Raw genomic sequence first — 15,885 nt, 5'->3', positions numbered from 1 at the left:
AGATTTAAAATGTAATACAAGATTCCTTATAAGATTATCTACCTTTATCAAACAAAAAATATCTATAAGAAAGTCAAATTAAATATTTATGATCGGTTGAAATTCATATTTTTACAACATTTGATATTCACTCTATTTCTCATGTAACGATTTTCTTATTTTGTTGTAATTCAAAAACGAATAACTGTAGATACATGAAAATTTTACTGAATGTTTTTATTAGCATTTCCTATACACCATACAATTTTGAAAATATTTTGACTCTTTTTGAGCTGTTTACGGACATTTTCAGTTTTCAAGTTTTCAGTTTTTTTAGTTTTTTTTCTATAAATATCAATAAAGTTTTATCTGTTGGCCAAAAAGTGTAAAAATTTAATACAAAGCTCCTGATATATTTTTACAATATCAGTTGAAAAATATTAAAAATACATAGGCACTATGTATACATAAGCATTTTGAGATCGAATTTTGACAAAATTATCAAATTTTAATTTGAATAATTATTTTGTAGTTAAAAATTTATAAAATGTTCAACTTTTGTATCTAAGAATTGAAAATTTAAAACAAGATTCCACGTAAGTAATTTATTCTGTTATCATAAAATCTAAAAAATACTTTTACACAGTTTATTTTTATAGTCATTTTAAGTACAAATTTGGACGAAATTACATATTAAAAACCTAGAATAACTATTTTAGTTATTTTGTTGTGATTGTATAATATTATTCGTGGGTACTTGAAACTTCTAAAGTATACTATTATATATCTATGATAGTATCACGGTTTGTTGTTGATGTATAACGCGTTATAAGTACATAATAGATATTATGATATGATTAATTTGGAATTTATTATAGGTACCTATTATAGGTCAATTTGTTTTAAATACTATAGAGTATAGACTATAATATAATATTATGTCTTATACCTTGACTGACATACCATCTCCGCTCAGAATCGTTTTTCTTATACAATGATATTATATCATTGAATTCAAATTTAATACCATCCATTATACAGTGACCCCCTTGTAACCTACTGTACAGCAGAGCGAAATCCACTTACCCACCTTTTTTTTTATTGACGAAGAACCTACTGACTACTACCCATCCGAGAGACTATAATTCATAATTTGTTTTAATAACAAATAGGCATATATAAATAATAATTACCATTCAGCAAATATTGAAAACAAAATCTAATGCGTTTGCTGAGTTAGTTATACTAAACAATAAAATCATGAATAATTTTTATTCATAATTTGATTACATAAGCTAGCTATATTTCAAGATTTATCATAGACCATAGTTGAGTAAACTTTGTACTACAAAATACTACAAATACATTCAGCTCACTGTATTGCAATTTAGGTAGGTACCAGTGGTGTTTTCGTAAAATATCTATAAGGTATACTATAACTTCATTCAATGATACAAATATGGCATATGTAATAAATTTATAAGTACAAAACTAATCAGATTCCACCTTTCAAAAAGTAGCTCACTTAGTAGGCTCTTACTTAATACATTCAAAAGTCAAAACTCCTAAACTTTATAAAAACCATTTTTTGTTACCTAGTTATGTTCCCAAATTTTGTTTTACATCAGCTCTGACGTTTTATTACATTTATCTTGATAATTCTCTTGGAAATTCTTGTGGTGCTAAATCATACATTTTATTTTAAAAAATGCAATAATCACGGACATGAAGGATGATTAACTATACCAATATGTTAAACACTTTTACGTAGTAATAAACAATCCTAAATATTTACTACACAGTTCTAACTATCCATACATCTATTATACTCAACTATTCATACACCGGATGCCCTCAAAAACTAGGTACTATATTGGTCAACCCCTATCTTAATAACACTAACAACTATTTACATAAATTAATAAGAAATCGTCTGTTCATGCGAAAAGTGATAAGCTATTATCTACACTACGTTTTAAACATCACTTCGCTTAATAGGTTTTATTAGGTCATACATTTCCCATAGTGTGTCATTTTATCAAACCAATGTACAGTTAAAATACAATAATTGTTTTTAAATTATTCTTATTTTTGACATAGCAACTTAATAATATAATATATACTCTCTAACTACTTAAAGGAATTATTTAACTGGTTACTTTTATAATAAAATGTTATGAAAAAATGACTTACTGTAGAAAGGGGAGACAAAACAAAGAAAACTAAATGTAGTTTTGTGATAAAAATTACCAGACTGATACCTATATGGCCCTTATGTTGATATGTCATTGAAAAAAACTGTTTTATATGTCATTTAAATAAATTTGATAGGGTAGAAATTAATTTTAAAGGAGAAACAAAATTGAATTAAGACTGTACAGTTACAGTAAAAGGGTAAGAATAAGTTCAAAAAAGTGAATCATTAAATATCAGTCTGCAGGATAAATAGTTCATATAATTTAATATCATATGTTATCAGATTTCAAATGTATTATGTTTCCTTATTTTATCTTGTAAATTTGTTATGTATAAATATTTCTCAATAATGGATAATCATAATAATAATATTATTAGTATTCATTATTGTATATTATTAAAAAATAGTAATAATAACAATATAAGTATTGTTTTTGTTTATATAATTTATTATATAATACAATAATATATAAAATAAAATAATAAAGAACATGTGTTGTTTTTGTTGGCGGCTTTTTTTTTTTTATACTAATATATAAAATTGTTGAAAAACAGAATATATTATTTGATGATAACCTATTAGTTAGACAATTAAAAAGTTAAATAGTGATAAGTCTTAGACAGAAATATTGCAAAACAAATTGTTCAACTTATAAAATGAAAATCATAAATGTGAAATAATAATATTATTGCTTTTCAATTTAATTAAACAAGAATATATTTCCTATATAATTACTTTCTACAATTTAAAAAAAAAATTGTACGTATAAAAAAATGAAAGAAGTTCGTATTTTCATATAATTAAGAAATACATAATACCGGAGAGATTCAGTTTCCATTAAAAACAATTATTAGTATTAGAGAAAGACAATATAATAATTTTTTTAATTAACGGTCATGTTGACAATGGTATTCAAGGTGTACATTTGTTGTTGTTTAATTGAACCATGATATGCTAATCGTGGTCAGAGTACTGTACATCTTGATGACAACCAATTGAGCGCAGCTGCACTTCCACCACCTTGACCAAGTTTCTTTGTTCCATTATTATCTCTTAAATGGTGACCACCGCTAGATTGCACACCACCTTTGGGAGGATTGGATGCTTCCTGCAGAGTATATAAGAAAAGTAGGTAATTAGAACCCAAAATGGCTAAAAGAAAATTCTAAATAAAAATATTTACATTATGCAATAAAAAGTGGAAAAGTAAATTTAAGTTTCATGTCTAAACATTTTAAAATTATAAACCTTATTAATTTATGTATTCCTAAAATGCCATCATATAACTATTATTTTACCAAAAAAAAAAAAAATTAAAATTTTCCAAAATAAATGTCAAAAAGAGAGTACAAACCCCAATTAAGTTGTTAACTACAAATAAATTGAATTAAAAATAAATCAACTGTCAATAAATAATAAATTAACAACAATGTAAAATAAGTAGTGGTTCCCAAAGTGTAAGTCATGACACGCTGGGAAGCCGCAGTGTCTTATAAAGGAAGAAACAGAATATAATGTCTGGTAATAAATTTGAAACTCAAAATACGGCAACAATATAATTAAAATTAGTCATGCTTGGCTTAGGGAAAGACGCCATAGAAAAACCATAGTTCAAAAAGGGCGCCACAAGTCAAAAAAGTTTGGGAGCCACTGGTCATAGGATTATTATTCAAATATTAAAGCCAAATTGAATGCAATAGAAATAATTAATTCAAACAAATTAAAAATTAATGTTTTTTTGTGTAATAAAGCACTTTAGGTATTGTTATTGACTTATTAAACTTTATTAATTTAAAAATTCAATCATGATAAAACCATTAAGATAGGTAAGAATTCTAAAAAATCCATTATTTAAAACTCAAACACTACACAACTACTCGTACACACATACACTCTAACCTTCTATGTAACACCAACATCGAATTGGGAAATTAAAAAAAATCCATATTATCCAACGTTGTCAGCAACAGCCAATGGATGATGTTTTAAAAAATACAGCAAAAAAATATATATTAATTATTACACAATAAAAATGAGATATAAAGTATTCCATGAAATTTGTAAACAATTAATAGTTACTAAAAGGTACTGTATATATTTAAATTCTAGTAAACTAACCAGTTTTTTTTCTGTTTTTGTCTTGATATCTCTGGCCAGAGTGTGAAAAGCCTCTTCAACATTGACACTAGCCTTTGCTGATGTCTCCATAAATTTTATACCATACTCTACTGCCAATTGTTCACCACGTTCTTTTGATACCTAAAATAAATATATTTATACAGTAACAAATTTAATTTACTTTAACCTTCAGTTAATTAGATAATGAACATTTTTTAGTGGGTATGTTGTTAATTAAATGTTATGCATAGGTATATTAGAAGTAGTTTTTTTTGTATAGATAATATAATTTATTGTGTAATACAGGTAGAAAAATCTATTTTTAGTGACATTTACCTGACGCCCTGAATTAAGTTCACATTTGTTCCCTAGCAGCATTTTTTCTACATCAGCTGATGCATTTTCCTCAATGTTACGTATCCAATTTTTGATGTTGTCGAATGATTTTTCATTAGTGACATCATATACTAACATAATGCCCATGGCACCACGGTAATACGCTGTTGTGATTGTTCTAAAACGTTCTTGGCCAGCAGTATCCCTGCAAGAAAACGATAAGTTTGAATTTATTCGAAATTGAATCCCTATTCAAGACGGAGTGATGAGTGGGTACGCGTAAAAAAAAATTATATTTTAAACTGATTAGGTACATATACCTAAATATAAAGTTCCTGGTCGTAAAGCTTCATTGAAACAACAATTAGATACCTAAGTAGGTAGGTACTCACCAAATTTGTAATTTAATTTTCTTGCCATCCATTTCAATGGTTCGTATTTTGAAATCAATGCCGATTGTAGATATGAACGTCGTATTAAATGCGTCTTCGCTAAAACGGAACAACACACACGTCTTTCCCACACCCGAGTCACCGATCAGTAACAACTTGAACAGGTAGTCGTAGGTCTTAGCCATCGCGGGATATCGTGTACGACTGGCCGCTGTTCACGTAGACGTCTGGATGTCTGTCGGTGTCGGGGCACCTGGCGGGCGGATGGGCGGACGGTCGGACGGACAAGAAACGTTAGTCGTTCAAAACGTGCGGGCACACGTTTATCCAGACCCTGCGCGACGGACAAAAGTTCCAAAGTTCGAAAACGATATTAGGTGTTACAAAACTAGTGTGGTGTGATGTGTTTGTGTTGTAAGTATGTGTATGTGTGTGTGTGTGTGTGTGTGTGTGTGTGTGTGTGTATTATGTGTGCTTCGACTGTTGAATATGAATATGTATGTGTGTGTGTGTGAGTACGACGGTAGCTGTTGCGAGAGTGACAATGACGGATTTATATTACGTTACACGTTAACGTAAAAACATAATTCTTAAATGTTGTACGCGTATCGATAGCGATGATGATTGCACACGGTGTGTCGATCGCGGACTGTGAACGGCGGAGGCGGTGGCGACAGTGAACGGCGACATTCGTTGCAACGGAACGTTGGTCGACTGTACAACACTACTGCAACAAACGATATGTGTAATTATTACTATTATTATTATTATTATAATCCGTTTCCTTGAGCAAAGTAGTAGGTAATAATAACAATATTTTTTATCTTGTCACTCTCACTCCGCTCACCGCTTGCTGACGACCGAGGGCACCCGTTATCAATGTTTTAATATTATAATCACTGTGAGCGTGCAATTATCGCACGACTTCAATCGGGTGTGCGTGTGCGTAGAGTACTAGTATTGGTGCACAGTCTGTTGCGTTGGTGTGTGTGTGTGTAACGTCGAGCCTTGGCCGCCGCCGATATCATCTCCGATATTAAAATGCAGCTGTTGTGCAAAAAACCATAATTCTATGGCTAGACTGCAACGTGGGTGGGGAGATGATGATCATCAATTATTTGCGTCGGTCTACCCCGTCGGCCACCTCACCCAAATATTATTACACCAACACATTATTGTCATTGTTACAATAATTTAAAAATTTACGAATGTACAATATTAATATTATAACGATAATATTATATTTGTAAGGACTGCACAAATTTTTGCGCATCTTTTTTTTTTGTCAATATTATCTGAAAGATCGCCCACGTAACCACCCGGCTGATAAGACGATATCAGAACAGTGATAACAGATAACACTGCACGTCGACTGTTATTGTGATAAATAATATTAATTATTATTTTTATTAAAAATACGTTTTTATTATATATTTTGTTTTTATGATTAATTATTATACACGTAGATATTATGTGTTGTAACTTGTAACTACTAACTAGTTTCAAGCTGCTTATATGGATATGGTACGTATACGATTGCGACTACGTTCCTTAATTTTTTTTGACCAGTGAAATAATTATCGAATATCAATATTTATTAGGGTGTTGCAGTTAAGAAAAAAACCAGCTCCCCGACTCCAACTGTAAGATTTTCTCCGACGACTGCTATCATTGATCGCCAAGGCATCCTTAAAACAGAAGGACGTCGGCAACCGAAAGCCCAATCTGAAAGCAATCGGGACAATATTTATGAAGACAAGTTTACTTTAAGTCGAACATGGATATTATCGACGATTGTATTACTATGTGGCATTGTAGCATTGACCTATCGTGGATACTTAGATACACGAGCTGTCAACTATCCCTACGAAGGGCCAAAAGTATTCCTTTAAACATCATTTGAACACATAGGGCGTATAAAAATAATTTAATTTGATTTTGTATTGTTAAACCTATTGTGACTTCCAAATTTTTTTGAAAATTACATTCTATTAAAAATATTTTTTTCAACACATGTTGTAGATGATAAAATGTTGTTTTTATCAAATAAACAAAACAAAATAAAGTAACTACATTAAATTATGAACAATTTTTAACAATAGGTATACTTTTACAATTCTTATGTTTGTATGCATACTTAATGTATGTGCCATATAAGACATGTTACACTATGTCTTATGTGACGCACAAATTGACTATGCGTGCGCACATTAGATTAATTTAAATAAATAGTAATAATGTCAATCATCAAATCAAATTATTTTTATATTTGCCCAAAATAGAATAATAGAAGTCTTACCTATATATTTAATAGCATTTAGATTTTATTTTTCAGAATAAACATTTTGATTAAGCAATTTTTTTTTCTTTTCTAGGTACATAATATTGTAGTTACTGAGTTTGACAATATTGTGTTAAAAATCTTTGACACATTTTAATGACATTTTTTTACAGGTTATACAGAAAAATAGTGACCTAACACTATGGGGTACTTACAGACCAGGCGCTTACTTTGGATTAAGAACAAAAGAAGCATTGGGAAAAGGTTCTGTGGCTGCTGGCCTTATGTGGTATTCACAACATAGTTTGATGAGGACTGGATCAATAGACTCTTCAATTCGTCATATGTGTGATAATGCTCATGAAAATTTAGTGTATGGTTATGTGGAGCACGATACTGTCAATTATGGACATCAAGTGATCAATGATGGAAAAGAAAATGGATTCAAATTACAAACTATATTTTTGAGACCTAATAATAATGGAAAAACAGATACATCAAATACTGATTGGACTACACGGATAATATATGAAACAAATAATTCAGCGTCATCAGTGTCTCTAGTATGGTATGTATATATTGATCCTGGAGAAGATGAACAATTGTTGAATAATGAAGAATATTCTCTTGGTATACTAAAAGGTGTAGATGGGATATTAGGAACTCCTTTAGTAACAATTATGGGATCTACTCCAAGTTTAAGTGACTTTAAAATGTCTATAATCCCCATACCACCCAACAATACAAATAATTTTAGTACACCAGCACTGCATATAAACACAAGTATAAGTAGTTCATGGTGTCCCAATGCGGCGATGTTGAAACAATGCTTAGCAAAATCAATGGCTATTAGACGGCAACCAGTAAAAGAGCCTGGAATTAGTTCACAAATAATGCTTGTAGACGAGAAGTATAGTATACACGATAATAGTCATCAAACTTCTAATCTTTTGAAAAATTTTGTAGCTTTACAAGTAACAATTACCCCTAATAGTAAGAAAGATATTACTTCTAAATTTAGAAGTTATTCTCTAGATGTAGCATATACTCAAAAAAATAAATACACAAATAAAGCTTTATTTAAAGACGTATCACCTTTATTAGTGAGCGATAAATTTAGTTCAGTCCATACTGAATACAGTAATAGATTTCAACAAAAATTTCAGAATACATTTCCAATTAAAATGAAAGACAATACTGCGGACAAATCTTTATTGTTAGATTTTGCAAAAGTTACTTTTAGTAACATGGCTGGGAGCTTAGGTTACTTTTATGGATCATCTCTAGTGAGAGATGATGATGATGAAAACAATTTAAGCAATGGTGGTGTATCAGAAATAGATATAGTGGATGCCGTTAAGTATTGGAGGGCCGGTCTACTGACAGCAGTCCCATCCAGATCACAGTTCCCTAGAGGTTTTTTGTGGGATGATGGTTTCCATGGTCTAATGTTGGGAAGATGGAGTGTTGATTTACAATTGCAAATTTTAGGCCATTGGATGGATTTGTTAAATCACCAAGGATGGATACCTAGAGAACAGGTGAGAATACATTTAAAACTTCTTTATATAGTATAATAATAATATTATTATGTAGTATACTGATTATGTTTGATTTTAATTAAATATATTTATCCAAAGATTCTAGGCTCAGAAGCTAGATCCAGAGTGCCAGAAGAATTTGTGGTTCAAAGTTCACGGGCTGCCAATCCACCAACACTATTACTTACTGTTGACTTGTTACTAAGACAGATTAAACAACGGCGACAGGCCAAAGATGATGCAACTACTAATAAAGAAAAATTAAACTTTGATGAAGTTGATAGTACATTAAAAAAATTATATCCAAGACTAAAAGCGTGGTATACATGGTTTAACCGTACTCAAAAGGCTGTAAATAATTATACCAAACATTCAACCAATCCTAATGAGTTTCATCTAGATAAAAGATTTATTGGGTATCGTTGGAGAGGACGTGATGCAATAACTAACAAGGAATTGAATCCAAAAACACTGACCTCAGGAATGGACGATTACCCTAGATCATCTCATCCTGTCAACGATGATGGAACTTCAAACATAGATAGTATTTTAAATAGAGCAAATGATTTTGATTTTGATGCTTCTGAACGGCATGTTGATTTACATTGCTGGATGGCCCACGGTGCAAGAATAATGAATAATCTTTTCAATTATCTACAACCAACGGGTATAACTAACTTTAAAAATAAATATTCAATACATTTTTGGATGTTGGTTGAAAGTTTGGATCGATTGCATTGGGCACAAGGAAACAATGACACATCTCAAACTTCTACGTCTAAAATTCCAATGTATGCTGATTATGGTATACACACAGATGATGTTAGATTAGAGAAATTAAAAGGTATGCAAGATTCTGTAAGGGTAGTAGGACGAAAGAGTTCCCCTAAATGGCGTTTTGTTGATTCACATGTGGGGTATAATGCACTATTTCCTATGTTTTTTCGATTAGTAAAAAATTCCCAGCGTTTAAATGCAATACTGGACCTAATAGAAGGAACTAATAATGACAGTACTGGAAATCATAGTTTATTAACTAAACGTTGTGGCTTAAGGTCTTTGTCAAAAAGTTCACCTCTATACAAAGTGAGAAATACTATGCATGACCCTCCATACTGGCGTGGCTCTGTTTGGATTAATATGCAATACTTGGCTTGTTCATCTTTATACTACTATGCCAATCTACCAGAAGAAACTGAGTCCACTTATGCAAATAATGATGAATATGAAAACTTAGAACCAATACGGTACTTAGATGTGAAAACTAAGCAAAGATGTGCCCGATTATATGATAAAATACGCAATGATGTGATTCAATGTGTGTACAAAGAATGGAAGCGTACTGGTTATGTATGGGAACAATATGATGATGAACCTGTATCAGATAGCATATTAGGTTTGATTCATAAAGGCAAAGGAACTAGGCCATTTACGGGATGGTCGGCAAATGTTGTGCTCCTAATGGCTGAAATTTATTAAATAATTTTAAATGTATATCATATTTATTTTTGTTGTATAGATACAATCAAATACACACTTCATATTATAAATGTACACTTATTAGGAAATTAATAATAATTTTATTTTTATTATACTAATAGAGGAGGATGATTAGGAGGATGTCAGTACAGTATTTGTATTTGATGTCGCACCCTCATACAACATAGATATAATGCATTCTTGTAGATTTCATAAATTTAAATAGATATTTAATTGTTTTGGGACAATATTTAGACAAATCGATTTGTTATACCCTCATAAATGTTATTCTCTATAATTTTTGTAATGAGAGATTTTACACTAAGATTACTTATAAACATACAAAAAATGATTTTGTGGGAATGCATTTCGTCTATGTTGCCTTGAGTAGTGTTTTTAAATTATGGTTATAATCTTTTTCGAGAATATTCAATAATTTTTACTTATTTCTTCAAGATTTAATGTTAGAGGGTCAAAAAAGGACAATTTGTTAAGCCCCTAACATTTCATTTACTAGCCTTAAATTGTACACATCTTTTAATTATATTGAGTCAAAATCAGATAAACTCATAACTTATTGAATTCTAAATCTAGATAAATAGTTGTTATTGCTTACCAAGCAATAATCGTAATATTAATTGAGGATTTGACCCAGAAATCTAAGTATAATGTGTTTTCATTAAACTAAAACCCATAACTTTTATAAGTAGAAAATAGTAGCTTAAACTAAAAATAAAAGCACTGGTAAATGATATTTTAAAAAATATTTATAAAAGAAAAAAAATTCTGAGAATATTCTCTCAAATCATTACACGTGGGGCTAAGTAAAAAATGAAACACAGTGTGCTGACATACTCTTAAGGGCAAGTGATACTTAGTATCTTTCATAATATTAACATAAAATTCTTATGACTAATTAGTCTGCAATAAATTTTTGTTACCAAAATGAAATATTATAAAGTAAGATGGTTATATTTATTCCGTAATGTTTACATTACAGTTTAATTTCTAAAAATTCAAAAACTTTGTTGACTTATATTTTATATAATATATATATATATATGATGTATAAGTATTATTTTTAGTCATTAAATATATTTTACTTTATTTACTTATTACTAGTATTACGAGTACAAAATACTAATTAAGTTTAGTTTTGATATAAATGATCGTATATATTAATAAATATTTTATTCATAATTAGGGAACTGATTTTATTGTTATTATAACTTTATACCATGCAATTATACTCTACATTCTAAAAATAAAAATTTCTGAGTATATTAATGCTAATTTTATTTGCACATTTGGTTATAATTACATTTCAATTATTAACGAAAATTAATAATTGCTACTATGCTAATACAGTAGAACCTTTTTAATCCGGACTAATTGGGACTCTAGGTTGTCCGAATTAATAAAAGTCCGGATTAAACAAAATAACCAAAATTCGTAAATTATAAATTTATAAAAATTTTATTGCATATTTTATTAAACCATATATTATATATTGAAGTTGTATATATAAATAGATTACAATATGATAACTTTAATGACAATTGGTATTGATAAATATATTATCCCAATTTTTTTTTTTTCATTGTTTATTTTAATCTACGGTGAAAACTAGTGTAATTTCTGTATGACCGGTTTATTTACGTATTATAAACAGCTGTCCGGACTAATGAGGTTTTACTGTACTATTAATTATACATTTTAATCTATAATATGGTTATATTATTAAGTTTGAGATTAATAATTATAAACATAATTTAACACATCAATGGTTCAAAACAATTGTAATATATCAAATAACTTTATATTATTTCTTAACGTAATACTGATTAACCACCTTTACTGTAGCAAATAATTGTGCTATAGCATAAACAGGACATATAGATATTCAAGTTCAATGTTCTAACAAATATAGTACTGTGATAATTTATTTAAGAAAAACGGATTTTGCTTTAGCCAACAACTCTGCAAGCATTGTTTTAAATAATGAAACGCTAGTTACTTTTAGTATGCCATCGCCGAAGTTTAATGTTCATTTTCATATTTATATTGACTTTGATATTTTTTTCATTATTCAATTTGTTAGGTATATGTATACTTCAAAGAATATTTTGTTGATACTTTACTAGTAGAAATTTGTAAAAATGTATATTACTCGTTAATTTGCTTTGTATTACAAATGGATAACTATCGAACTAGACTACCTACAGGGCTATACTGCTATAGTCTGTAATAATTGTTCTCTGATTGTTTATAACTTGTGTCTTGTAGTTGCTACTTGTTGTTAACTGTTTGTTCAGTGTTACTATATAATCAATGAATAATTATAAATGCAAGGGTATAGACTATAGAATATAAATTTAAATATATTAATATTATCCACTGTCCTGGCTGGCTTGTATCGATGTAAAAATTGATTAAGAATCTTTATTCGCGGTTTATTCAGAATAATTTCAGATATATCTTTATTTAATATTTATGTAAACTTGTGTTATTATCATTGGTATTAAATATCTTAACACAGAATCTTATGGTTATTATCACTAATTATTATTATGTTATCAATTTGATAATATCACTCAAAACTCAAGATTATAATTTTCATCAAAATATTTTATTCGTTTTCATGGGTTTATACTTCATACAATTGTTTGCTCTTGATTATTTAATAAAATATTTGATTCGTTTCAAACTACATAATTAATTAATCATTAATTGTTACCAAAATGCTGATGGCGTTAAATCGACATATGTTGCATAATAGTCTTTTAAAGTTTCAACAACATTTAGCAACCTCGAGTAATACATTAAAAGTGGTTGCTTCAAATGTTGTGGCTAATAACAATGGACTGACCCAAACCAATAGTAGGTCTAGTTCATTTCGACAACAATCCTCTTCTTCGGATAGTGAAGGAGAAGAAACTTTAAAAACCAACCCATATTACACAGCTTATGCCGAAAAATTGGGAGATCTTAAAAAGTAAAAAAAAAGGATATGTCTAATTAACAAAAATTATACTAAAATAACTAATATTTTTGTTTTATAGAAAAAATGCTAGTGCCTACCGTGAAGCATTACGACGCTTACGTGAAAAACAACAAGAGACTATTGATACTGTTGATGCATCAGTAGTAAATGCTACAGACACGGGGTCTGACAAAATTAACAGTACTGAAACTAAACCACAAGCAAAACCAAAACGAAGACCATCTCAGACACTATTAGTCAAACCAAAAGTATATGCAATTTCTAAATACATTTTTTCAATTGTATAATACTATAATGTCAACATATTATGTTGATTTAAGACTCTAGAACAAGTTATGAACATAGAATTGTTACGTGACAAATCATGGCGAGATGTATCTGAGATATGGCTGGCGTATCATAGGACACGTGATGAAACTTTAAGTGCTGTTATTCCTCTAAATCAGTTTGAAGAATTTTATAATCAATCTATTAAATATCCCATGGTACTCAAGTGTTTTCATAACTTATATTCCCAAATACAGGTATTTCAATAAACCCTATTTTTTCAGTTTTTATTACCTCTTCCACGCAACACTAGTGGTTACGAGTTCATATTTGCCCAGTTCCAGCACTATCAAGAAAATTCAATGTCCAACTGCACAGTCCACTTAACACCATTGATCAGTTATCAGGTAAATATTTTTAATTGTATTGTGATGGTTAATGTCAATATAATTTATTGTTTAAAGTTTACATGTTTTGTTTCAATAATAATGGCATAAAATTGAATGAATTTTAAATTACTTTTCTTTTGAGTGTTCATTTCTTATTTATACTCTGTGCCAGCAGAGAACATTGCCATTTTGCGCATGCAGACGAGGCACAATATCCCCACTTTGTGTCGCAATGTTGTATAAATATATTATATAAATTATAGCATTGAGTGTTGCCGATACCAAACGTGAACAAACCGTTTATGTTAAGTGGGGATTCGGACGAGGTTTAGTCGTGTCTCGGTAATGTTCTCTCCTGGCACACGGTATAGTTAATTTGGTTTTTAGTTTTTTTTACAATCATTTATAGCTCATAATTTAAAGCTTTGCACAAGATAAATTTAAATTACATTGTAAAAAGTCTTGATGTTAAAATTATAAAGATTGTTTTTAAATTGTTTCAGTATAGTAAATAGGAATTAAGATATTTAAATTATAGCTTACATTTGTATAAATACTAACTGAATTAACCAGCGTTGCTCAGAAAAAATTGTGATTGTTTAATTCCTTTTGGGTGTAACACACTGTGGAAGCAATGTCTTTTTAAGTGTAAATGATATTGTATTTTAATGTATAGCAATCCTAACCGGCGTTGTCTGTGAAATTTGCTTGTTATTATGCGAGCAGTTTATTGTCAGATAGGCGATCTACCTGCGTAGATCGTGACCCCGTGTGCTTTGCACGTTGGATTAATCCAATCAATTAATACAAAATTCTATCCAAATCTAACAATACAAAAATTCGATAAAAAAAAAAAACCAAAAATTTCGCATATGTATAGATAGAAAAGTAAGAAAGTAATAATAGAAAAAAAATTCGAAAAAACAATACAGAAACAATGCGAAAAATTGGTACACCAAACCCATAATTTGAATTTGAAACATTCCGTGCTAAGCTACATAGAAGTGCCACCACACCAACAGGCTTATCGCTTAAATAATAATAATTATTATTAAAACTAATAGTAAACATTTGCAAACAAAAATTTTCATCGTAGGTAAATCTCAAAATCCGTTTAAACACCTCTCTGGGTTAGACCTCTAACTTACCCTTTTTTTAATTAGCCCATCTATCTTGGTACGAAATTTCATCGCAATTGGTAGAACGGTTTAGAAATGCATAAAGGACACACACACAAACATTCGTTTTTATATAAGTAATTTATAGATTTATGCAGCACAATATAAATCGTAATAATACTTTTTTTAATGTTTTTTTCTAAATACATTTTATAATTAGGTACCTAATAGTTCGTTTACATTATGTTTTAGACGTTTAACGAAAACGCTCCAGAATGTATGACTATTGAATATTATACAGACCTTTGCAACAATGACAAAACGATTGAACACAGTGGGTCTGATGATGAATCGTGTGTTTTGATGAGATCTACGTACGATGGGAAATTATTATCTGCCGCTGAAGCAGCTTGCTTAGTCAACCAGTTGCGTATATTTTACGCAGTAGATTCTGGAGTTGCAGAGAAAGAAAAACTTTTAAAATCGTTCAACGAAGGAGATGTAACATTCAAACACTCTGATGTAATTGCTCTAGTAGAAACTTTGAGCATTTAATAATATAGATAATTAAAGCATGTCGAGTGCAGCTTGAACATAGAACTCTGATCTTTTTTTTTTATTTTCTTGAGTATACAACCGATGTATGTGTTTTAAAATAAATACTACTTAGCAATAATAACAATGCTTTTATTTAAATATTATTCCGACATACCTATTGTAGGTAATTTATCGTCGAACTATAATATCGTCCTAATAATATGTGCTTCGCATTGTTCTCAACAAG

General features: G+C 29.6%; 3 protein-coding genes across 4 annotated transcripts; 2 read left to right on the top strand and 1 right to left on the bottom strand.

Moving 5' to 3' along the window:
* Nucleotides 1–2,603: 2,603 nt before the first annotated feature.
* On the bottom strand, nt 2,604–5,971 carry LOC100160370 (ras-related protein Rab-8A). Of its 2 annotated transcripts, XM_008191120.3 has the most exons (5): nt 5,023–5,971; nt 4,631–4,835; nt 4,295–4,435; nt 4,076–4,078; nt 2,604–3,284 (listed from the first exon to the last, which is right to left on the bottom strand). In XM_008191120.3, the coding sequence occupies exons 1-5, from the start codon at nt 5,205–5,207 to the stop codon at nt 3,141–3,143; spliced, it is 678 nt and encodes a 225-aa protein (XP_008189342.1). In that variant the 5' UTR covers nt 5,208–5,971; the 3' UTR covers nt 2,604–3,140. The 2 variants fall into 2 exon arrangements, with proteins under 2 accessions (XP_008189342.1, XP_008189345.1); XM_008191123.3 differs by lacking the exon at nt 4,076–4,078.
* A 416-nt stretch (nt 5,972–6,387) lies between these two features.
* On the top strand, nt 6,388–11,604 carry LOC100159015 (mannosyl-oligosaccharide glucosidase). Its single transcript, XM_001949230.5, has 4 exons — nt 6,388–6,546; nt 6,624–6,902; nt 7,477–8,844; nt 8,944–11,604. Exons 1-4 carry the CDS (start codon nt 6,538–6,540, stop codon nt 10,321–10,323), a joined length of 3,036 nt encoding a protein of 1,011 aa, XP_001949265.2. The 5' UTR covers nt 6,388–6,537; the 3' UTR covers nt 10,324–11,604.
* A 1,340-nt stretch (nt 11,605–12,944) lies between these two features.
* Nucleotides 12,945–15,774, top strand: LOC100162403 (ATP synthase mitochondrial F1 complex assembly factor 1). Its single transcript, NM_001293418.1, is given in 5 exon segments — nt 12,945–13,318; nt 13,386–13,575; nt 13,648–13,812; nt 13,879–14,001; nt 15,354–15,774. Coding segments are annotated over 5 exon segments (1,035 nt in total). The 5' UTR covers nt 12,945–13,064; the 3' UTR covers nt 15,657–15,774.
* The last annotated feature ends 111 nt before the right edge of the window (nt 15,775–15,885 follow it).

Source organism: Acyrthosiphon pisum, chromosome X (assembly GCF_005508785.2).
Source record: "Acyrthosiphon pisum isolate AL4f chromosome X, pea_aphid_22Mar2018_4r6ur, whole genome shotgun sequence".
Taxonomy (NCBI): Eukaryota; Metazoa; Arthropoda; class Insecta; order Hemiptera; family Aphididae; genus Acyrthosiphon; species Acyrthosiphon pisum.
This window is presented reverse-complemented; position numbering and strand designations above follow the sequence as displayed.